Genomic DNA, 24120 nt, shown 5'->3' on the forward strand with positions numbered 1-24120 from the left:
AAGGGTGCAATTGCACATGTAATGAAACCCTGCTCAGAATAACATTTGCAAGAGAAAATGCTGTGTCACACATCAAAATAACTGCTACAGGGAGCAGCAACGTGGACAATAATTTCTATATTTTCAGGTCTTATTATTTATATCAATAATATAAATTTTATTATTTATAAGATAAAATATTATCTTATTTTAAGGAAAAGGAAGTTTAAAAAAAGGTATGATGGAAAGGCCAAGCACAAGGGAGGGAGCTGTGCCTCCATATTGTTTTATTTCAGTGGGTGCCTCTATGGGACAGGGCTGTGGTGGCTGACTGATACAGCTGTGAGCCAGGTGAACATGGAGTTGCACTGGAGTCATCAGCACTGTACTCCCATCTCACGTCTCTCCAGGACCAGTCTAATCCTTTTAGTTAAAATCTAGAAGTAGTGAGAAAGCAAGATTTCATTTCTGAGGAACCATTTCATTTGCATTGTAACACCAATCACTGCTTCTTTTGGAAAACCAGGTTCCCTCAAGACATGCAGTGCCCCCTGGCTTGGAAATTTCATTTCCAGTTGCCAGCTAGTTTTAAGAGATGCAGAGACCTCTTGCTCCCTCTGCTTCTGCAAGGTACAGGGGCGGATTGGTGACCAGAAGACAGGACCCTGAGGGCGGCTTCCACAAGATGTACAGTTTTCTGTGGTTGTATGTTCCCTTTGAGCACACTTTTGCATTTAGTAAAGCAGAAATGAAAAGAGGACTTGTGTGATGCGGACAAGCCCAGTAGTGAGATTGCATGACTTGAAATTTTGTGCTGATTTGAACTTATTTCTAGCAGCCCTCTGAGGCTCTCACAGCATATGGGACCTCCAGCAGCCTAGGGGCACCTGTGCTGTTCCCACTCCTGAAGCCCCTGAGAGGGGTGAGCGGTCCTCTAAGTGCTCATCTTTATAACTGTGTAAAGGTTTACGTGTAATCTCTATGCACAGAAAGAGTTGGCCAGCTCATAAGCTTAAAGTCGCTCTCACCTCTTCTTTGCAGAAGCTGAAGCAAGTCATATTCCAGTATGTTTAAGCTGTGTGGACTTCAATTTCTGCTTGCCGTTCAGTGGGTGAGTCGCAGCTTTTCCTTCATTTATCTTGGAAGAAAATGCCAAAGGTTGCCCAGGGGCCTCTGAGCTCTAACCTGAAAAGAGCTCGACTAAGCAGCTGTAAACTTGGGTGCTGGAGGACACCCAGCCATGTACGGGATCCTATGGCCAAAGGTTAAGCCATATTTATAAGTATATATTGGAAAATATATATATATATTTGGAAGAAACCAGTTTATCTATTTTGCCTCTTGTAGTTCCTCCTTAGATATCACGTTTTCCAATAGATTGGGGTTTTTTTGCTAGTTAAGGTTTAAAAATATTGTCCTGTATTATAACCTGTACATAGTAAATGAGTGGTGACGGAGCACTGAAACAGGCTGCCCAGAGAGCTTGTGGAGTCTCCTTCTCTGGAGATACTCAAGACCTATCTGGATGCCTACCTGTGTGACCTATTGAAGGGTAGCTGCTTTAGCAGGGGGGGTTGGACTCCATGATCTATGGAAGTCCCTTCCAACCCCTGCAATTCTGTGCTTCTGTGAATTCTATGGCATATAATGGCATATAGTTTAACCCATACATATTAATCGTTCAACCTCATTATTTCAAGTATATAAATCTTTTCTCAGGTAATTTTGTGGTGCTGAAATGTATGAATTATGCTATTTATGGACCTCATCTTTTATATTCAGTAGATTTCCTGGTGTTCATAAAGGCTTCACTGACTGCTCATTCTCTAGAATTGAAATTAATAAGAAACATAAGAATGAATCAAATTCAAGTCTATAAAAAAAATGCCTTAAAATGCGGAGACTCTGGACATAGGACTGATGTGCATCGGGAAACACCTTGCTGCTGTTTCCCTTATTAGAGGCCGTGGCACTGGCAGTGCTGATCCCAGGAAGCCATGCCACAAGCTATTTGAAACTGAGCTGTCAGTTACCTTATGGACCAAGGAGTAAACCTTATTTCCCCTTTAGGCCCCTGAGGAGTGATTCATGCTGTAGACATACGTTTGGAAACATTTATGGTGCACATAAAGCAATTTTAATTGACAGGAAGAGATATCTCACTTGCTTCACAGCCTGCACTTTGAACCCGCTGGGTTTTATGGTGTCAGCCTTTGTTCCTCACAGTGGGGCAACTCCCGCTGTCAAACATGGGCAAGGACAACCCCTCCACAAAATGGCTGGGAAAACCTCCAGAGATTTGCCCTGTGGGGGTCAGGTTGTGCCCACCAGTGCCAAGTGGGAAGAGCCAGAGCAATTCAGATTCAAGGTCCTGCTAACCCCCTGTCTTGAGATGAGCTATCAGCATCCAGTGAAAAAGCAAAGGGCAGCCATAAAGTACTGTATTCTGCTCTGCATAGCTCTTACACGGTTTCTTTGGGTATGTTTCTACTCTCATTAATGTTCACTAGCATTCTTTCCTCTCACCTCACAACTCTTCCCCCAGTTCTCACAATATTCCAGTTTTCCCATTTGCAAGAAGTTACAAACCCTTGCAGGCGAAGAGGGCAAAATCTCTGGCTATTAATAAGCACAATCTGGTGTTATTCAAATGCAGCTTGTGACACATACACACAGAGCAGCGCTTTAGGGTAAATTGGGCTGAACTTAGCTATGTTCATGTCATAGTTGGAATTAAGTTTTCCCTTGGTGATATGTAAGCTGTGCTTTTCTGTGAGAGGCTAAATAGCTGTCCCGGCAGCAACAGGACCAAATCCAGGGGAAAAGTCATGCAGCACGGCGCCTGACTCCAAAGAGCTGTGGATAGCATGGCAATGGCTCTCTGAATCCACAGAACAGAATAAAGTTGTTTTTGCCTCCGGAATAAAGAGAGGAAAACTCTGTGAGGCTCTCAGCAGGGAGTGAAGCCCAACAAAAGAGCAGTAATCCTGGCAGGTAGTTTGCCAGCATTGATGTGATTTCGGAGACAGAGAGTAGATGTCCTTTAGGATTTCAGTTTATCTCTTGCAGAACTGCAGGTTCAATAACCTCATATGCAAGAGCTACTCTGAAGGACCTTGCATGTTTAATTTGGAAACAAGGACTGCCCTGAAACTTTAGGGCAAGTGTGTGTCTGGAGACCTTTGGGCGCCAGGCAGGGGTTGGTTATAAAAGTCGTGAAAATTGTGATAAAAAAGCAGCCTGTGAAGGGATTGCCAGCAGGATATTAGCAGAACATGTTTGCTGCAGTAGGGCTTTACACTTACAATGGTGAAGGCATAGAACCAGTGTGGTGCAGACCTGTGTGGCCTGCTCTGATGTTGGGAGTCTTGGATCTGGGGACCTGGAGATGCCCAGCTCTTTGGTCACAATACATTTAATGATTCCATTTGAATTTTCTGAGGAAATTACACAGGTTATATCCCCAGTTCCTTCCCTTTGTCAGTTGGGGTGCTGGAGTCCCCAAAGCACTTGTGGCCACAGGGCTGCATGGCTCCTGGATGGATGTGCCTGGTTCGGCTGGGGACATTGGTGTGGTCCAGAAACTCTTCTATTTATCTCCTTTTTCTCTTAGTCTAACGTCAGCTCTTCAGTATGCCTATTTGCTCTTGAAAGTAGGTCAAATCTCAGTTCATTATGGAATCATAGAATGGCTTGGGTTGGAAGGGACTTCAAGGATCATAAAGTTCCAAATCCCTGTCATAGGCAGGGTTGCCAGCTGCTAGTTCAAGTACTAGATCAGATTGCCCAGGGCCCCATCCAACCTGGCACTGAACACTACCAGGGACAGGGCGTCTACAACTTCTCTGTGCAAACTGTTTCAGCACTTCACTGCCCTCTCAGTGAAAAACTTCCCCCTGACATCTAATTTAAATCTTCCCTCCTTTAGTTTAAAACCATTCCTCCTTTCCCATTGCTATCTACCTGTGTAAAGAATATAGAATTAAATATCAAGTGGTTAGAAAAGAGCAGTTGGTAGAACCGCCGCTTGCAACACCGGAGGCCCGGGTTCGAATCCCCCCGTGGCACAAGTGGTAGAAGTGCCGCTCTGCTACACAGAAGGCTCGAATCCCGGGAGTTGGACTCGATGATCTCTAAGGTCCCTTCCAACTCGCACGATACTGTGATACTGTGAAATGTTTGTTAAGTAAAAAGTAAAGCATTCTTTAACAATGAATACACACTTGGAGATGCTCAGTGCAACTATCTTTTCCATTACACTGCAGCAAAATGACTTTCAAGGGGCTCAGAGGTGGAGGGTTGCTGCTTGTGTTTGATGACAGCAGATTTTCCTCAGCTGCTCTCTTCCCCCCCCCTCTCTCCTTCCCTCACAGGCTGCATGCCAGAATTTGGGGGACCTGCATTTAACCGGACCTCTTAAAGACATGAATTTCTCAATTCCGGAAGGAACGGGAGTGCGTGCCATTTACCAGGTAATCAGCATCTCTTGATATCCACTCATCAAAAACCCTATAGTCTTCATGTGCTTACTTCATGGACAGTGTTACTGTCTGTGCTGATAGGACAAGCAGACCCTTGAGAGGATTTGAAATTGACTACCTTTATCTGTGAATGCAAGAGTATTTATGCAAAAAAGCAGGAGACAACCCCTTCTCTAAAACAAAAATATTAAGGGCATATTGTATGATGGAGATTAATAAAATCAGCATTCCTCGAGAATGGCTTTCCATACAACCGTGTCATCATTTTCCTTACACTCTGAGGTTTTCTTCCAAAAACCACAATCACAGAAGGACAGATCCAGCTCCCAGGCAAATGGAGGATGTGTGTCATTATTTTCCATTCCCGTGCTCAGACAAAGTCCTGTCCTAGACAGACATTTTCTTTGGAAAGAAACCGCACTTGGGATTTCCTGCAGCATTCAGGAAATGCTGTGAAAACTCTCTGTTTTGGAGAGGGATCAGAAAACAGCAGATTTTTTGAGCAGACTATTGCAATATCATTCTTCAAACCAAGCACGCTATTGGCAATGGATTTTAAAAGACACAAAAGCCCAAAATTGTTTAAGTTATGCTGAAAGTTATGAAAAACATGTTGATTTTTCGTCTGATTTTTCCACATTCCAGTTCACACATGAGTCTCCCGATGTGATATTCAGAGCAACTGGTGAAAAAGATGGACTAATTGACATCCTGCCAGATACAGGAATACTGTATCTCAATGGGTCTCTGGACTGGGAGACAAAAGCTGTGCACAAACTGCAGGTAAAAACTCACTGAAAAATAAAAGGGAAGGGTTATTCGTATACAGTTTATTTTTGGGGAAACATGAAATGAGTAGAAACCTGGGCTGGAATTTCAAATTATTTCTTTTGCTATACTAATAGCCAGCTTTTTAATTTCTATTATTGAGCATTGCTCAAAAATGTGATTTTACAGTTCTGAAAGATTTTGCAGGTTACACTGAGAACAAAAACCAATCTATTAATTGTCCTAACATGAGGGGAACACTTGATTGGAAGTGAAATATGGCACCACAAGTGAGGGTTGCCTGTAACTGCTGAAGACAGTTGTGGTGAATCCCATGGCTGGAACATGAAAATCTATTTAGGAAGGTTATAATGTACTCAGTGACAAATGACGTGACTAGAAGATATCTAGACACAGAAGCACGGATGTAACCTGTGTTAGCAGCAGAAAGCTATTTGGCAGATGTTGGAAGCTGCTACAGGAAAGATGATGGTGTGTTTGCCCTGTTATTATGTCCATTCCATAAGGATCTTATTGTGAATGCTCTTGGGAGTGGGACAGCAAATAAACAATCTTTTTGACTCTGTAGAACCTTGTGCTCTTATTCTATGTCAAAAATAGCATTTCCTTTTTTGAGACACTGACAGTGGAGGAGGAAATGATCATGAGAGAATCACTGTCTGAGCAGACAGAAAACGTGCTGATGCTTTAGTTAGGCTTAGCTATTTTTCTAAAGAACAAGATGCCTAGATCTTCAGGTTTAATGGTTTCATGCTATCAGCTCTAAAGCACACTTGGAATGGCAAGTATTAGAAAGGACAATTTCCTAGACCAATAAGTTATTAACTCTAAAGTTGCAAATCCTTTACAGACGAGGAAAAATGACAAAAATGAATAGCGATACTTGATTAAGTATAAATAATTGTGATTTGATCTATTACGTGCAAACAAAATAAAGGCTGACAGATATAATGTATACTTGGTGCTTTAAAGTCAAACAAGACTGAAAAATGAGAAGTCAGAGTGTTTGGAACAAAAATGTAATCAGAACTAAGAATTAAGTTGTATTAACAAACCTTTAGATCAGCTTGCTTTTCTGGTTGATGTTAACAGTGGCACACTTGAGTCCTCTATATCATGTTGAGTTTTCTCCTTGTTCTTTAGAAAGCATCCCTTTTTATCAAAAGGAAATCTTTAGATGGAAGCTGTGCATGATTACAAGTAGTTTGCTGAGGCTGGAAGTTAGAAATTGCTCTCTGAAAAATGTCAGCAAATGCAGGAGTAGGTTATTCTCTTTTGCTAACATTGCATGCTATGGTGAATCACCATCAGTGAGCTACTGTGGTGTATTTGTCCTTGTTGTTGGAACCACCCTATGATGACTGCCATCAGGTTTGTACCACATTAAGAATGACATTTGACAACCTGATTCATTCATTTGGTCTTTAAATCCTGAATTTGTCTGCATTGAAATATCCTTTTGTTGTTCTTTTTCCAAATCTAGGTGGAAATTCTGGATAAAAATGGAGAGATAGTGAAAGGTCCATGTTCTGTTACAATATATGTTGAGGATATCAATGACAACCCACCAAAATTTGACCAAACACAGTACACTGGAGTAGTGAGGCAGAACTCCCGTGCAGGTAATCATCACAATAATTTAATATTACAGTTAGTAGGAAGTTAGATAGAAAAGTTAAGTGGTAAGATAAACTGGGTGCCATGCTTCAACAAGCTGAAAGAGCAGTTTTCCTTCCCACAAGGCTGTACTAAGTAAATATGCAAGCAAGTACAACATAAATGAATGTGCAAACAAATGACCACTATGTAGTGTAAAGGGATGAGTGTAATCAGAAATATTGTACTATTTGCTTTGCAAGTATTACTGAATAGGCTAATATTGCTGTCCTCTTCACTGCACTGAAAAGGAAAAACAAAAACTCTATGCTTGAAGAAGTTCAAAAGTTAAAAGTTGCCTGAGTTTATACAGAAAGAGAATGTTAAAAATATGTAAATCTTTGCACATCATTGGAATAAAAAGCCAGAGTAGACAGGTACTCTATGTTTTCTATGATAGATGCTTCTCAAAACCCAGGCTGAACCTTAGTATTTGCCAGAGAAACTTGGATTACGGATTGCAGAACTTTATTCTACTCATAAGGAAGTACTGAAGAGCAGTTTGAGACCTGTGTTTTGGAAATGAAACAAATAGCTCAGCCAGCTCTATCACTGTGACCATGGGATCAAGAGGAAACTTTCAATAAATAATAAGCGTATTAGACTACATGGAGCTAGAAAAACCATTCTGCAGTATTTTGGGGTATACTTTAACCTCATGAAAGGCAAAAAGACTTGAATATTACATAGGTGCTCAAAATGCAAAATTTTGTTTATCTTACCATGTATCTCTGTTCTATTTTATAATCGCTCCTTTCTTTACAAGGAGCCTATCACAACTGTATGACATTTTTCTCAGGGTGCTCTGAGTTGAATTGGTTTGCATAAGGACTGCAAAGTGACTTTAAAGTAAGAGATACCAGTGAGCTACAGTCCAGTCACAGGCACTCTTTGGCTGGTAGATTGCTCTCTGAGTTATCATCTCTGCCACTTCCACATCTACTGGTTTTCACCCCTGTTGAGAGCCTATTAAGCAGAGATTGGACCCATGGGGTGGCACACAAAAAATGTAATTTCCATGCCCAAACATTGCTTAACACAAGAGCTGTGAAATGCAACAGAGGCAGCTCACTGCAAGCTGACTTCTTGGCTTCTGAGCTCTGCACAGATGGACCATGCTTTGAGACTGAATTGCTATCACTTTCTAATCCAAACAGGCAAGCCTTTCATGCGTGTCCATGCCACTGACCTTGATGATCCTACAACTCCCCACGCACAGCTGAACTACAGCATTCCCCACCATTTTCCAAATCCTTATCCAGAAATGCTTTTCCAGATTGATAGTTTAACTGGAGAAATCTCACCAAGTAGGACAGGTATGTAAAATTATTTCTCTGTCAGAAAACAAGTGTATATTACTGGATGTGCATAGAAACAAAACTCTGGCTACACTAAGCCATATCCTGGGGTTAGCGCTACTCTTTGAAATCTAGAAAACCAAAAGCAGTAACCTGAAAAAAACATAGAAGAAAACAGCTTGCTGAGATTTGGCACAGAGGCCCATTTGAGGAGTGAGCCTCCAGCAGATGCAAAAGCAAGATGCACATAGGAGGCAATGGTCAGGTGGAACGCCTCGCAGCCTCTGCTTCATTTTGCTTACAACTCTGCTCTGTCTCTAGGCTCTTACTACTTAGATCCCCAAAAGCAAGACACCTTCATACTCGTCGTCTCTGTGAAGGACATGGCAGGAATGACAGAAAATGCTTTCAAGAACAGCGTTGACGTGACAATTACTGTGAAGGAGAGCCTGTGGAAGGCTCCTCCCACCATCACAATTAAGGAAAACTCAACCCAGCCCCATCCTGTCAATATCAGCCAGGTAAGGCCCCTAACTTCATTCAGTTCCTGCAAGGCTAATCAGTAGCACAAGGTTGTTTTACCCCAGCTCGCTGAATTCAATGATTAATTCTCCAGGACTTTGGCACTTCCCAGTTATTTTCCATATGATATCTTTTGGGAATGATCTTCAGGATAGGACTCATTAGCATATTGTTAGTATGAAATTAATAGGCTAAAGGTATGGAGATAGAGCAGCTAGACTTTGTCCTTCAGTTTGGAGAGGCTGGTAGCATCACTTCTGTGCAAGAATATCCCATGGATGGAGGAAACTTTTGAACATTTTCTTACAAGGTAGTGTCAGAAAGAAAAAAGGTACTTTACTTGGCTGTTTGGCACAGTATGAAAGATAAATATGAGGTCACCCTGAGTGAATTAGTTTAGAGGTTGAAACAGGACTTTGAAATATAGTGATCTGTGAGAAAAGTCTTGGAGGGTAGTAAAAGGTACTTTCAGTGACAGCTGATGTGTGTTCTCTACTGAACATATGTCCTTGCATGGGTATCGCAGAGGATGGAAAATCCCATATAGTCCCTATGGGGTTGAGCCATGTGTTTCTTCTCATATTCAAGATAACCTAGGTAGTTCCTGATGTGTGGCAATGTGGTGCCTCTGCGATGCTGCCACTCTTCTCTCCTGCTGTGTTTTCTTCAGTCTTTCTGTAACACAGAAGGTCTTCCACGCTTTGGACAAATCAAGAGCTGGCCCACTTAAGGTCATTCTGAGGTTAGCTGCTTCTGTCTACAGAACAGTTTGTCAGGGGTCCAGTTCCACTGCAGCCCTGTTATGAATAGTTCCCCTTACCCAGAGACATCTTCTGTGGCCAGTTTTTGTGTCACATAATGTACATGCTACCTCAACAGTACCTAAGAAGGGCTTAAATATCCTCCTTCAGATTCCTGCGTTCTGATGGTATTTCTCTTCTGATGTTTCACTGGCCAAACAAAATATTTTGCCCATAATTGCAGAGTGAGAGCGATGTATGCACCAGTAAATGTTAACCAACAGACCAACAGCCTTTCATAAATGTTTGACTTTCAAAACCACCTTGGTACTGGGACCCTCAGTGCGATAATCTCCTGAGCCTGGTGGGATTCATCCAACTGTATTTGCAGGACTAACTGCTTGGGTGCCATTCCCACTGGCCTAGATGACAGCCCAAGGAAGCGCAGAGTAAAAACAGGTGGAAGAAAAACTGGTGTGTTTGGTGCTCACATTCTAGGTGGCTTGTGTATAAATTGTATGTGGCAGCTATTGATGTGTTGATTCTGCCTAGTGGAAAATGAAATGCAGTTGCTGTTAGAGTGTATGAAATATAAACAGTAATATCAACTCCTACACTAGTTTGACACTCCTTACTTAATTTCATTTTAAATCTGAAGATTTCCTATCATGGACATTGATGCACTTAATGAGCTTACACACACTTATGTGCAGGTAGGTAGTGGATATTTGCTTTGATGCTCCATGTCCCTGAATTAGATAAACCAAGAACAACAAGCAGTAAAAGGCAGTGAGAGGAGATGGAATAGATAAGCATTAAGACAATCAAATAGTTTCTTCTCCTGTATCACAATTAACCTTCACAAAACCCTCTCACAAAAAGATAGCCCATGTTTGACAGATGGAGAAACTGAGATAAAATGGCTTTACTGCAACTATTCAGAGAACAGAAGTGGATTATCAGCCAGTTTTTCTGAGCCTTGTCCTGAGAGCCTGCCAAACTGCTTATTTTCTTGTTTATGTATCTAACAGGAATGCAGTCTTTACTGTTTGTGGCCCAGAAATGATCCCTGTTAAATCTCAATCCACACTTATGACTTCCTGTCCTGACTAATTTTTGTGGTTTTAGGTGCAGTCAAATGAGCCAGATGTAATTTATGAGATTTTTGAAAAAGAGAATCTGGCCAAGCTCCCATTTTCCATCGATCAGAATGGGTTTATTTATGTGACTGAACCATTGGACAGGGAAGAAAAGGATGCTGTAAGTAAACACGTACAACCTAACTGGTGGGAGAGAGCATAGCGGGAAGCTGATTACTGGTGTGGGAATAAACAGAAGGAAGCTAAGGAGGACATGGAGGGAAGAAAGGAAACTAAGGTTTAATTTCTCAGTAGATGTGAAAGCATATTCACCTAGTATGCTACAAGACAGACCTATGTTTTCTACCCTACAGTACTTCTACATGGGTCTGGTGTGGCAATCACCACCCACAGCACTATGTATAATGTGTAGTGCAGAACACACCATGGCAGGGTTTTTGGTTCACAAGCATGTCTTAAATCCACTCCAGATTCCAGAGTCCATAGCAGAGGAGGAGTTTAAGTTGCAGCTGTAACTGTAAAGTTACCCTGAAGTTCCCTGTATGATGGGCTTCTATACAGAAAACCCACTGTTCTTTTTTCTTGGAGGAAATATGGGGAGAGAAAGGCTAGGGATCAACTATGCTGGAGGATTCCCTTCTTTGGATGTGACAGATTCACTTGTAAACTGACAAAAATGAGATTTTCCTGCTTTCTTGAATTTTTGAGAGAGTAAGTTCACAGGACAGCGAAATATTCAGGACTTTGTAGTCCTCCTTAGAACTCGGACCTTGGGTACAGAGGCATCATGGAAGAACTTCTGAAGTAAACAGACAGAAAATACTGAGTTGTTAAATAAGGAAATATTTCATTTGCATTGAAAGCTCCCATAGTTATCTATTTAAATGCAAATATATCACTATGGACATTCAACACTCAATACCCTCATTGCAGTATTCATTCTTTGTGATCACAAAAGACAAAGAAGGAGAGCTGGTAGACAAACCTCTGAAAATTGATATTGTTGTGGAAGACATTAATGACAACCCCCCAGTGTGCCAGAATGCCGTTACTGTACTTGAAGTTCAAGAAAACGAAAGTGGAGGTAAGACAATACCTTCTTTTTATTCATACATATAATTCTGGTCCTCTTCTTGTTTCCAGCTGGCTGCAAACAGAGCCAGAAACTCAGACCCCAAAAGTGTAAAATGGGGGAACATTCTTCTGCACTAACAGCCCTCTTGTTTCCATGCTGATAGTTCACACACAAAGGAGATCAATAACCTGTCTGAAGTCAGACTCCAAAGCTGTATTTAAAAAATAGTGTTCAATATAAAACGTAAGATTGCATTTTCCCGTTTAACACTCCAATACTTGGAGTGTTAAAAGAAAACAAACAAGCAAAAACCCACAACAAACCAACATTTTTATTATCATTTCAGTTGTTATCATTTCTATAAATATTCTACAAGTGATCTGAGCTCATTTCTTCTCACCCTAGTGCTCCTCCATCATAATGCCTTTGACTTCAATGGGCCATTACCAAAATTTATCCCTAAATCTTCACATGAGTTATTTGGTTTCAAGTCTAAAGTGTCTATTGCGGTCTCTTCTGATCAGAACAAATAGCACAGTCCTCTGGACTGCCCCAGGCCCAGACCAGCTGGTTGGGATGCTTAAAGGAAAAAGCTATAAGAAGTCAAATGATCATGTCCACTGAGCTGTATATTTAAAATATAAATATATAAATATGTATATTTATTGGTGTTGCTGTGGTGAGTGTGTACCTCTGAGCAGAAATAGGAGCACTGTGCTATCCGGCTGACTCTATTCTCCCCTCTGCCCCAGGAAGCAGCATTGGCACTTTGGCTGCCACAGACATGGATCAGAAGGACACTCTCAATTCTCGGCTTAAGTTCAAAATTCTGAGTCAGGATCCTGCTGTTCCTACAAGTAATCTGTTCTTTATTCAGCAAGACTCAGGTGTTTTGCAGTTATACGGACATTCATTAAACAAGCGCATTGCCTCTAGCTATGCCCTAAAGGTGCAGGTGACGGATGAAGGTATGTATTGCTTCCTGTTATATGTTGAAGTAATTTTGTTCATATCCTCATTGTCCAAGAGATGAAATGAATCCTAGGGAGTTCACTGGAAACAGCACGGGGAGCTGACTTGCTCCACAACTGTCCTTCCTTGTTCTTGAGGTGCAGACATGTTCAGCGTGATTCACAATGCAAGTATGGAAGGAAACCAGCTCTAAGGCAGTGCATGGTTAAACCAAGCACTTTTTTAACAAAAGATTTCCTTGCACAGGGGAAAAAAAAAGAAAAGATGTATGCTTGATTGTTTACATATTGCATTTTCTCCCTAAACCTTTCAGTCACAAAAATAGAATAAAATTCAGTAAAATAAAATAATTAAATGCAGAGAGTATAGATAATGTATTGTAGAAGATTAAGAGCTGAAATTCATTTTCAAAAAACATAGAATCATAGAATCAAAGAATGGCCTGTGTTGAAAAGGAGCACAATGATCATGTAGTTTCAACCCCCTGCTATGTGCAGGGTCACAGACCAGGCTGCCCAGAGCCACATCCAGCCTGGCCTTGAATGCCTCCAGGGATGGGGCATCCACAACCTCCTTGGGCAACCTGTTCCAGTGCGTCACCACCCCTGTGGTTCCTTCAGTCTTTCCTCATAGCAGAGGTGCTCCAGCCCTCTGAGTGGCCCTCCTCTGAACCTGTTTCAAGAGCTCCATGTCCTTCTTGTACTGGGGGTCCCAGGCCTGGACACAGTGCTCCAGATAGGACCTCACAAGAGCTGAGTAAAGGGGGACAATCACCTCCCTCTCCCTGTTGGTCACCCCGTTTTTAATGCAGTCAAGGACATAACAATCTTGTCCATTGTGCAAGATCCCAGGAATACTTTGTGGTTCACTGTATGGAATGTAAAGTCTAAAGCGTTGTGCTGAGGTCCTCAAAGCCAGGCAAAAGTTGTGTTTGGAGGAACATGCTTTTTTATACAGAGCAGTGAGATGTATCCCTTAGTGAAACAGCATCACTTAGAGGGATGATAGGAAAACGTTACTGGAGAAGAAGCCAGTGAATTATTTTGGACACTTACTTGGATTCCAACCAAGCAATTTTTAACTTTCAGTTTATGGAACACATATGGAAAGCACAAAAATCCATCTATACTGGAATAGCATACAGACAAAGTTTTAAGATCACAGCCCCTTAGCCATGGTTCCCTGATTAGGGAGTGGACAGATTTTTTGGGATCTGAATTTAAGTCTGTCTGGAATGAAAGTTAGGGCAGTGTCCAATGGCCCATCAAGAGGACAAGGTAAAAGAACATCCTAGGGGTAAGTTTTCTTATATGTAACAGAGGTATTGATAAAGATAACAGCTCATAGCTGGGATATAACAAAAGAAAAGATGAGGGAAATGAAACGGGATGTGCCAATGTTGAGGAAACTGCAAAAGTGAATGGTAGGATAGAGAGTGAGATTTTCACTGCTCATAGGACACTGGAAATCAAGTTCTTACAACAACAGGGCTTTGCTTGGCTCGAGCAACTTGACAGTGTTCACTTTTGCACACTGTGAACTCTTTCAGAGCGAAGTTATTTTTGGCAGAAGGGTTGCTATGACATTGCTTGTTCTCTTTCCGTGCAGTATTCCAGACAATCTGTGATGTGCAAATACATGTCATTGACATCAACGATCAGATTCCCATCTTTGAAAAATCAGATGTGAGTATTTTTAACACCGTCTTTGATGTTCCTAACAAGCTTTTGACAGGTGTTTGAGCATGACCCAGTGTCTGCAGAAGTCAATGGGAAACTAACCATTTACAGAACAGGTAACAGAGCAACAGAATGAGAATAAAGGCAAGGAATTGCTGCAAAGCCTGTATACAAGGTCTATTCAGACAACAAATGGCAATTATTCTATTAAGGCTGCTCATTTCAGGAATGTATGTTCTGGAGGGGGAAAGAAGGAAGAAGAGGCTTTAAAATTAATTTGAAAAGCTAACATCTCCCAAGTTCACTTCCAAATATTGCACTAATGCATCCAGAAAACCCAAAAGCTGAAATGTACTTTTAGTTTAGATGAATGGAAATATAACGCTCTATTTTCTGTAACCAGTAGTCCATATCCAAATGTAGATTTGCTGGCCCTTGGTCCAGAGCAAGTGTCAAGCTTTTGCCTTTCACTCTGGTGGAGCTGCTGAATCCTGGCAGAGATCTACAGACCTTCACTAACTTTGGGCAGTTGGCCCAAGTCTTGCTACAGGTGCTGCAGGGGCCATCATGCCTACACCTGCTGCGCATAAGCTCCTACTGTACTTCAGGCAACAGAAACACAGGGCTCGGGAAACCTGTCCAATCCATCAGATGTAGGTGGCCTCTTGGGGAAGTTGTACCGGTTTTTGGGCTTTGCTGACTACATTGCCCAGCTACCTGTTGGCTCTGTGCCTACACTGAAAGCTGTTGACGTTCTTGCCAGAAGTTCTCAGTTCAGGATCTGGTCTCAAAATTACTGGGTTATGGCACACATCAAATACAGTAAGTGATGCTGGACTGCTAATGTGAAAATGGCCAGTGGTGCATAGAATGATTAGACATTCAACAGCCTCTGTGATCAGGGTGCTCAGTGGGAACAGAGCAGACCCCTGTACCATCCCTGCTGTGAACATTGCATGTGCGTGGAGCAATTTCATCAGAGGAGGTAAAAGCTGCCCCAAAGGTTCTAGGACTGCTGCTGTACTGGTTGCTTACCCATGGACAGAGATCCCCTCATCTTTGCTAAATACGCAGCTAACAGGATAAAGCAACTTTGCTGTAGGGTCCTTGCCAATCTCAGGCAGTGAGTTAGCTCACCTCTACTTTTGAGCTTGCTGCAGCACTTGGGTTTTAATCTTCAGATGGTGCTCACTGTGTCATATCTCAACAATCTCTTCTCAGTATCACAATGTGACTGTTGCTGAAAGTCTCCCAGTAGGAACGGTGTTATTAGAAATTCAAGCTACTGATGGGGATGAGCCTAACACAGGGAGTTCCTACATCATTTACCAAGTGAAGGAAGGAGATCCAAACAACACATTCATCATAGAGACAGATCCTGAGACAAACCGAGGAATCCTGAAGATTAACAAGGTGAATAGATGGATTTATTCTTTTCCTATATGTCTACATACTGCTGCTGGCTCTGCTGTTGCCCCTTTCTTTAACAGAGTAGGAGATGTTTATGTACCACAGGGGAAAAATGGCACTATTGGAGTGATCGGCTGCAGCCATGACGGTAAGCTGTCATGGAACAGAACTTCCACCCTACTGGTGATCTTGGATGGTGGCTTTTGCCACCAAGCACAGGTGAAACTGGCTTGTCTCAGCGTAGGACAGCTTGTTCCTTCAGAGACAAATGCTGACTGTGGCAAAGAAGAGGTCAGTGTGTGCTGAGGTGGCTGATAAATCCCACCTGCTCAATGTTGGAATCAGAAACATGAGGAAGGTTTCACACTGAATTCAGGCATTTTAATAACAAAATAGTTCTCCCTTTGAAATTAGTCTTTTTGGAGGACATGAATTATGGGTCTGAAAAAATGATTGCTCATTTTCCAAGGACTGAAACCTTGCTAACATCAAGTTCACCTGCCACTGGCCAGGCCAAGGGCAGTTATTCAGGCTTGACCTCAGCATCATTTTTTTTTTCCTGAAGAGGCAATTGTGAGAAACTCCATGGTGTAACAATCCTCACTAGACTTTTGTGAGCCAGAGGTCATCCAAGGCCTTCTAGTATGGAACTATAAATACTATTGCTGTAAACAGGATATAGTTATTAAACTTAGTCAGGCAGGTGGCAACATTATTAGGAAATGCGGTTGCTGAGGAAGCCTCCAAATGGGCATATGGTTTCATTTAAATTGACGGTTCCCAGTGTCATTTTACTCTTGACAGCTCTCCTTTATTTGCTCTGTATCTTCCTTGGGAAGAAGAGGGTTTTGCTGTTTCTCATGGTGGGAAAGGCAGGGGAGCTCCCCTCTGCCCTCTGGCAGCAGCACTGAGGACCTCAGCCTGTGGGTTGCTGACTCCTCATGGATAAGGCTCAGCCAGGTGGGCTACAGATGAAAAACGAGAACATTTTCACATCTATCTGGTACTTGCTGAAGCGAGCAGTGGGACTGATGCTTAAAGTACATTTTTCTCATTTATCCAGGCTCTTGATTTTGAAACAGCTAAAGTGCACAACCTGGTGATCAATGCAACAAACCCCGAACCTTTGGTGTCAGGAGTGCAGTACAACTCCAGCTCCCTTACCTTGTTCAAAGTCTTTGTAACAAATGTGGATGAACCTCCTGCTTTCCACAAGGAAGTTTACACTGCAGAATTATCTGAAGATGTTCCTGTAAATACTCTGGTTGTGACAGTGGAGGCCCACGATCCTGAGGGGGATGCTGTACGGTAAAAAAAAAGCGACAAATACTTGTTTATTTATTGTACTTAGGATTTATAATTTTCTTTTTAATAGAGGTACAAGGTATTTGGAATACAGAAAAAGGTTTTCTTTTAGAAAAGCTTGCCCTATTCTTATTTCCCAGTAGAAGGAAGAGATGTTGAGTGGCAGCCAGTGACCTACCCATGGAAGACTTCTGGACACTGCTTTTTCAGTGATCTATCCATCTGTGTTGTGAGAAACACTGCCAGTGGGGCCCTGCAACAATGAAACTAAATGTGGAATATATATATATATATATATATGTTTCCAGGAAAAAGTTAGAACTGGTTTGAAAATATCAGGGTTTGCAAATGCACCTTACAAAATGTCTTTAAGAAATGAATGACGTACTGAATGCTCCCAGGAACCAGTTGGGCAGTAGTTGATTTTCATGTCTGTCAGGAAAATTTAGCACTTTTTATCCCAAGGCACAAAAATAATAGTGACGCTTAGGTCCATGACTGATAATTCATTCATTTTCTTTTCTGATGGTCAAAGATTGATCTGTCTTCCACTATGGATGCAAGGCTCTGTGCAAGCCAATTCCTATGCTGGTAAGGGGATGCTCATTTGGTGACTGGCTCATTTGGTGCCTAACACTTTGTCATAAGGTCAAGATATCTTCAGCCTCTGCCAGATCACAGACCCATGCACAGAGCTGTACCACATGTACCTTTCACAGCAGTGTTGGGTAGAAAAACTATTCATGGTTCTTTCTGCACAATTCCCAGCTAAAATGCTGGAAAGATCAATTCAAACTAAACAACCCTTGAAATCTGACTAAACACCAAGTAGTTAATGGAGTTTCAGAATACAGCCATTAGGCCTCCTGTGGTTTTTTTATTCCCAGTGAGTGGTTTATCATCTGGCTTTCTACTTTTCCCTAACTTTTGGGAACTTAACATGCTTGGCCTTCAGTCAAGCTGGTCTGACAGTGAGCCACATAGTCCAGAGCTCTGGGGGATGATGACAGAGACAGATGACAGGAATTCATGTTTACATGAACAACATTTATGCCAAAAAATAGGTTAAAAGAAGTACAATATAAAGAGTTAAAATGTACAAGCATGTCAGCATGCTGTTTTTAATATAACGGGTACTGAAAAAGCAAAAGTAGTCAATGAAAGATATTCAAACAAATATTTTTAACTGGGTCATGTGTTCGTGGTAAAATTTGTATAAATAAATACCCAGAAACCTTGTGCTTTCTTCTTTTTCTTTTTTTTAAACAATAATATACAGGCAAGTAAGCAGTGATCTTTAAAGCACTCCCAGTTTCAAGGCTGCTCCTGTGATAATTATGCTGCAGCCTACCTCAGTGTGCTGACCCCTTGCCTGTCCTGGCTCCACCACTTTTTATGCCCCTGCCCCCTATGGCCTGTGTCCCCATAAAAATCAAGGCATGGCAGACAAGATGGGGAGAGAGTGGTATGGCACTGGGACAGAGCATACTTCTAGATCAAAAGCTAGAAATGCAAAAGGTTTCACAGTTACTAGGAAGGTGGAGTTGCAGCATATGTAAGCTAGAGGAATGGTGCATTCCCATTGTTCTACTCTCACTCTTTATCCTCTGAACCTCCAGAATGAATGGGTTTGGCCTCTCTTTCTCTGTCCCTTCTGGTTGGCTGTACTACTGGGACCTTTCTGAGAACTCATCTTTTCAAGTACAACATTAATCTAGCTACTTGTCTATAATCAATAAAGTGTTTGCTCTGTCAACATTTTTTTTCATGATTTGGAACACTGTATGTGCTTTTTTCCTTATTTCTTTCTAAAGATATTCCTTGGAAGGTGACTGGAGAAAATGGCTGAGTATTGATTCGTCCACTGGGCAGATACACACTGCTTCTGCTTTGGATCGAGAACAAGAGCAAGTGTACAGAGTTGATGTTGTTGCATCAGAGAAAAGTAAGTGGTGAAACAACTACATGCACACACACAGATAAATCCTCTGACTGTGCTGGTATATGAGTAATGATCGTATTTCCTGTGAATTCAGGAGGACTGGGCAGCAAAACTGAATACATGGAAAGTACAGGAACACGTGGTATATCTTCAGAAGGATATATCCCTTAAGAATTAAACTTTCTTAAAGGATATTTTGAAATTGCAGAACATTAAGATTAAAACAGATTTCATAAAGTCAGCTATCATATGCTATTATATTTGCTTGAGCAACAAGGCATACAGCGAAGGTCATAGTTTCTTCAGTGTTTTCAGCATCAATTTTTTTTTACCATTTTTTTCCTCCACAGATACAAAGATTTTCTTCTTGTAGGTATGCATATCTGTAGGTAAACGTATCTGGAGAGTAACTTGTAATCTTATATAAGATTTCATTTTATTACAGATAAAATTAATACATTGGTTAGTCTGAAATACATCGAGGTTCCCAGTTCCATTAGCAATTTTGAGGTAGTTCACATGGGGAGATTTCCTTGTGTGTTTTACATCAAATAGAAGTTAAAAACTCTGGACTATATCTAACTGAATAGGCATAAATCTTGTTTTTCCCATATTAAGCACAGATTAAAAATAATGCTGGCCGCCGTTCTGTAGGATGTAAAGATGCAGTTATTGCATGTCAGGAGGAAGGTGTGCTTAATCAAACACCGAGTTGGAGTGGGGTCAATCCTATAGGAATGGGCTGAAGAAGTGACAAAACTCTGAGAGGTTTTCCTGAGTGTCTTATCTTGTCCCTGTGGCAGGGAACTGACCTGTGTTCCTTATCTATAGAAGAGAGGGAGGAAGTTTTTGGAGTTTCACACTTAAAAGAGTGCTCCAAAGAGTGAATGCTCTGACCTTGAATACGACCATTTACCGGATGGTTTAGCTACCTCCTTTGGTTTGCCAGTGTTCTGTAAGTTAAGTTAGCAAGAATTGTGGACAAATAAATCATACTTTTTAAAAAGCTTCTACTGATGGTAGAAGCTACCATCAACTAACTGGATCTCCTGAGACCTTTCCTCCACCTCCTGTGAACAGAGTACCACCTCCCACTGCACCAGGATACCTATAAGATAGCTGCAAATGAACCAACCCGGCCTCTACATTCGAGCTGTGATTTCTAACTTTGCATTCTGTTAAACTCTACAGATAATGCGGCTCAGAAATCCAAAATACCCTTAGTATTAAACTTAAAGGATGTGAATGACAACCCTCCACGGTTAAATATGGATTATCCTCTTTTCTTCTGCTACCCGCTCAGTGGAGGAGAGAGAACACTAATCAGAGCTACTGATGATGATGAACAGAAATTTTACTCAACAATTAGCTTTTCTCTCAAGGATGATTTTGATACAAGAAATAATTGGGAAATCTCAAAAGTCAATGGTAAGTTAACACAGTTATTCTTATAAGGAAATGAGAGTCTTTAGGTAATCTGGGAACTATAACAAAATGTTGAATTCCTTTCCATTCCTACCATCACGTATCCAGTATTTCAGGTGGAAAAAAATGTAAGTTGTTGAGAAATTCCATACATTTTGGTATGCACTTATTTGAGCACCGATGTATTTATTTATTTGTTTGTTTAAGAGATAACATTTAGCACACTGCAATTTAAAATTTCACTGGCATTGAGAAGAAACATTTAAGAATAAAATATACAGTGAGCTTGGAATAACATAAGCCATTTCTGACAAAGATATAGAGTAATCGTAAGGTATCTGTTAGTTACTGCTCTCTGTGTGCAAAGAGAAGGCCTGCCTCACAATCCAACTGGATTTTTTGAAGGAGGACAGTAAGCGCATGAGTAAGAAGAGTGCTGGGCTGATACAGACCATTCCTAAAAGTCTGCTGATTAAATGTCTCACCAGATAAGTCTGGATTGCCACAGTGTGAGAGGGACAAGTTCTGAAAGGGTAAATCATCTAAAAATCAGAAATTGGAGTAACTGATCAGCTCTTGTAGTGGAGGGAATTCAGATTTGGTATTCTATACTATTTTTATTTTTATTTTTTTGCTAGGAACTGTGCAATTCTACATACCTACAGAGTATGTGGATGTGCAATAAGGAGGCAAAGTTCACTGGTGATACAAAGTTATTAGAGCAAAAACTCTAGTTGTAGAACTTCTTATCACAAGATATTATGGATGTAGAAATCTTCAACGAACTCAAATGAAGAAATTAGATTTTGTCCAGGAAGTCCTTGAAGTGAAAATGAAGGCTGGGAGACTATTAGGAGAAAATAATGCTTATGCTTGCCTATTTTATTGTAATCTTCAATTACTGTGGAGATAAGATATTGGCTTAGAGGGACTTTTGAAATGATCCCAATGAATGTTACACTTGTACATTTCCTAGTTTTAAGGTGTCTTGGATGTGGCAGTGTAAGAGCACTAGAAAGCTGATCTGTCCCCTACATTTTCTTGATAACTGATTCAGTTGGTTTTGACTTATAAGAGTACATGATGACTGATACTCTCGGTTTAGATGTGATGGCACCACTGTAGCGCAACCCAAGATTAGATTTGACTGCTGCAGAAATTAAGAAGGAAATTCTCTTATCATATGACACAAAAGGCGAGACTACACACTCAGACAGTCCCTTTTGACTTAAGGTTTGTAAACCAGCGAGACCTAGGAAGACGTGGAGGAAAACAGGAAGTGCCATCAAGTGGAAGGCAGCCTTAGGAAAAAAAACATATGCAGCTGTAATGAATGTTGAGCTAAATTTCTTCCTTGTGCTGACACTAATATCTCTTCTTACAACATACAGCTACTCATGCTTACCTCTCTCCAAAGCATTTTAACTTTGAAGAGAAGGTATACAATGTTCCAATGACAATGAATGACAACGGAATACCACCATTGGAGAGAGAAGTGATTCTTGAAGGTATGCTATGCTTAGAAGGCTATTATTTCAAGACAACATGTAAGAATAATCAATTTGCACTGTTAAACTTCTCGTTAACTTCATGGCGCTTCTTTTTTCAGTAAACATCTGCACATGTTCAAGTGAAAATTCATGTTTTATACAAGTAGAACGTGAGCACTCCAGGCCAAGCACTGGTCAGGCAATTGGGATTCTTCTCGGTGTCCTGATAGTTATCGGTAGGTGATTTCTTCTCGGTTGATGTGGGATCTGGTCTCTGAGATGATGCTGCTGCATTTCTGATACTGATTCACTCCTTCTATGAAAAGATGGCATAAATGTTGCAGAACTAGCGAGATTTCACACCTCAGATAATGTACCACAATCGCTGCAAACTTGAATGTTCTTGGTCATAGAAACACATTTCTTTGGTACTGTATGTGCTTCTACATGCATATATAATAGTATAGAAAGCCATTATGACAGAAAAAATACTACACTTATAGCATATTGCCACTTCATTGCTAACTACCACCTTTTTCCCCATCAGAGAATGGACTGGAACCCTGTTTTGGGATTTCAGATTATAACAAAAATAGTGAAAAAGTGTCCAATCATGTCATGCTGTTTACTGTCTGTAGATTTCCAATCAACTGCAATCCTCAGATTATAATTATGATTTCTTTCACCTGCTTCAGCTTTGGAGGTTTCCATTTTCCAGAGTGAGAATAAATTGTTTGGAGCTCTGGAAAACTGGCATTTATATGAACAAAGTAAATTATATTAAGTGGTACCATGAGCATGAGAGCTGATGCTCCTTTGACAAATGGCTTAAAGCTTTTTTCCAAAACAAAACATAATCTTTTTTGGTATTCTTTTTTATGAACATAAGTGAAAAATCAGTGAGGATGACTGTTGATGTGTTCCAGGAACACTTCCTAGGAAGTAAAGAACAAAGAGAATTCAGTGCACAACACCATGTGATTTTTGAATGTGATGGTCACAAGCACCAGAATAGGAGACTGTGAATGAGCCATGAAGAAGAGAGGAAAGATCCAAGGAGAAAGTCAAAGAAAATCAATTAAATACTTTACAGATCTCATATTCAAAAGAGCAGGGTGAAGCTACAGGATAAAAGTGGGGAAAAAACCCAACAACCTAAGAACTTATTTAATAATTATGCCAACTGAAAAGAGAATGAGTCTCCAAGAACAAGTTGCCATTTAACCAAAAAGACAAAGCCAAAATACTATACACCAAACCCTCAGAGCCAGAGAAAATGCCAATGCATATTTGTTTCATCCATGTTCTTATTCTGAAGACAGAAAGAGAAAAAAAATTGATCCGGAGGATCTAGAATGGGAAAAGCCATTCTCAGATCAAGTAATTGATCTGTTAATTGGTCTATTGAAGTTATTTAAAAGAAACATAGAGCATAGACACTGGAAAACAGTTCAACAAAGCACAAAATGAACTGCAAACCTTCAGCCTATACAGTCTGATGGGACAAAGTCTTTCATCAGAGTAAAATTCCTCTCTCTTCTTAAAGAGTTTCCCCCATTGAGGAAAGGTGGGAGAATCACTGAATCACAGAGTGGCTGAGCTTGGTAGGGACCTCCAGGTCCATGTGGTCCAGCCCCTTCTCCAGCAGGGACACCTACAGCAGGTTGCACGGGACAACTACTCAAATACGAATGTAAATGAACAACTGTGGAGGAGATATTCAGAGAAGTGAATGAGGTCCTAGAGCACACTGCTGCTCCAACACTGCATGGTCATTCCCCAGAGCCATTTGGTTTCATTCAGGTTATGAAGGAGTATGTATATTGCAGTGTCAGCATCAGACTCTTTGCTGAAATACCTTTCAAGAATGTTTTCTTTACTGACAAGTGCTCTCTGTTTTTCAGGTGCAATTATAGGAGGTGCATTTTTTCACATGAGATACAAAGAGAAAAATAAGAAGAAAAGCCAACAAAATGATGCAAAGGATAAGTCTGAAAGTGATAAACTGAATGTATGACTGTTTATATCATCAAGAAAAAAATGCCCTTTGGGTTGGGGAGAAGTTACCTTTCTATCTCCCAAAGCCCAGAAGTGTATTATCGTGAACTGAGGATACAAGCATGGAAAAGCAGGCTCCCAGGGTTTTGTCCTCACTTTTGCAGGTAATAATATTCAGTCACAAAACCAAAAATGAACATCCACTTCAGCAGCAGGCGTTAGACAAAGGATCAGCTTTGACATCTGTTAGCTGATGGCA

The 24120-nt window shown here is 40.9% G+C and overlaps 1 protein-coding gene across 1 annotated transcript; it reads left to right on the top strand.

Annotated features, from left to right (window-relative positions):
* The first annotated feature begins 1045 nt into the window (after positions 1 to 1045).
* CDH17 (cadherin 17) lies at positions 1046 to 23880 on the top strand. Its single transcript, XM_072327264.1, has 17 exons — positions 1046 to 1090; positions 4353 to 4451; positions 5106 to 5243; positions 6733 to 6871; positions 8063 to 8221; positions 8525 to 8724; positions 10594 to 10725; positions 11499 to 11649; positions 12393 to 12608; positions 14221 to 14297; positions 15513 to 15704; positions 16765 to 17009; positions 18821 to 18951; positions 20140 to 20376; positions 21765 to 21881; positions 21983 to 22099; positions 23768 to 23880. Exons 1-17 carry the CDS (start codon positions 1046 to 1048, stop codon positions 23878 to 23880), a joined length of 2508 nt encoding a protein of 835 aa, XP_072183365.1.
* The last annotated feature ends 240 nt before the right edge of the window (positions 23881 to 24120 follow it).

Source organism: Excalfactoria chinensis, chromosome 2 (genome assembly GCF_039878825.1).
Source record: "Excalfactoria chinensis isolate bCotChi1 chromosome 2, bCotChi1.hap2, whole genome shotgun sequence".
NCBI classification, from domain to species: Eukaryota; Metazoa; Chordata; class Aves; order Galliformes; family Phasianidae; genus Excalfactoria; species Excalfactoria chinensis.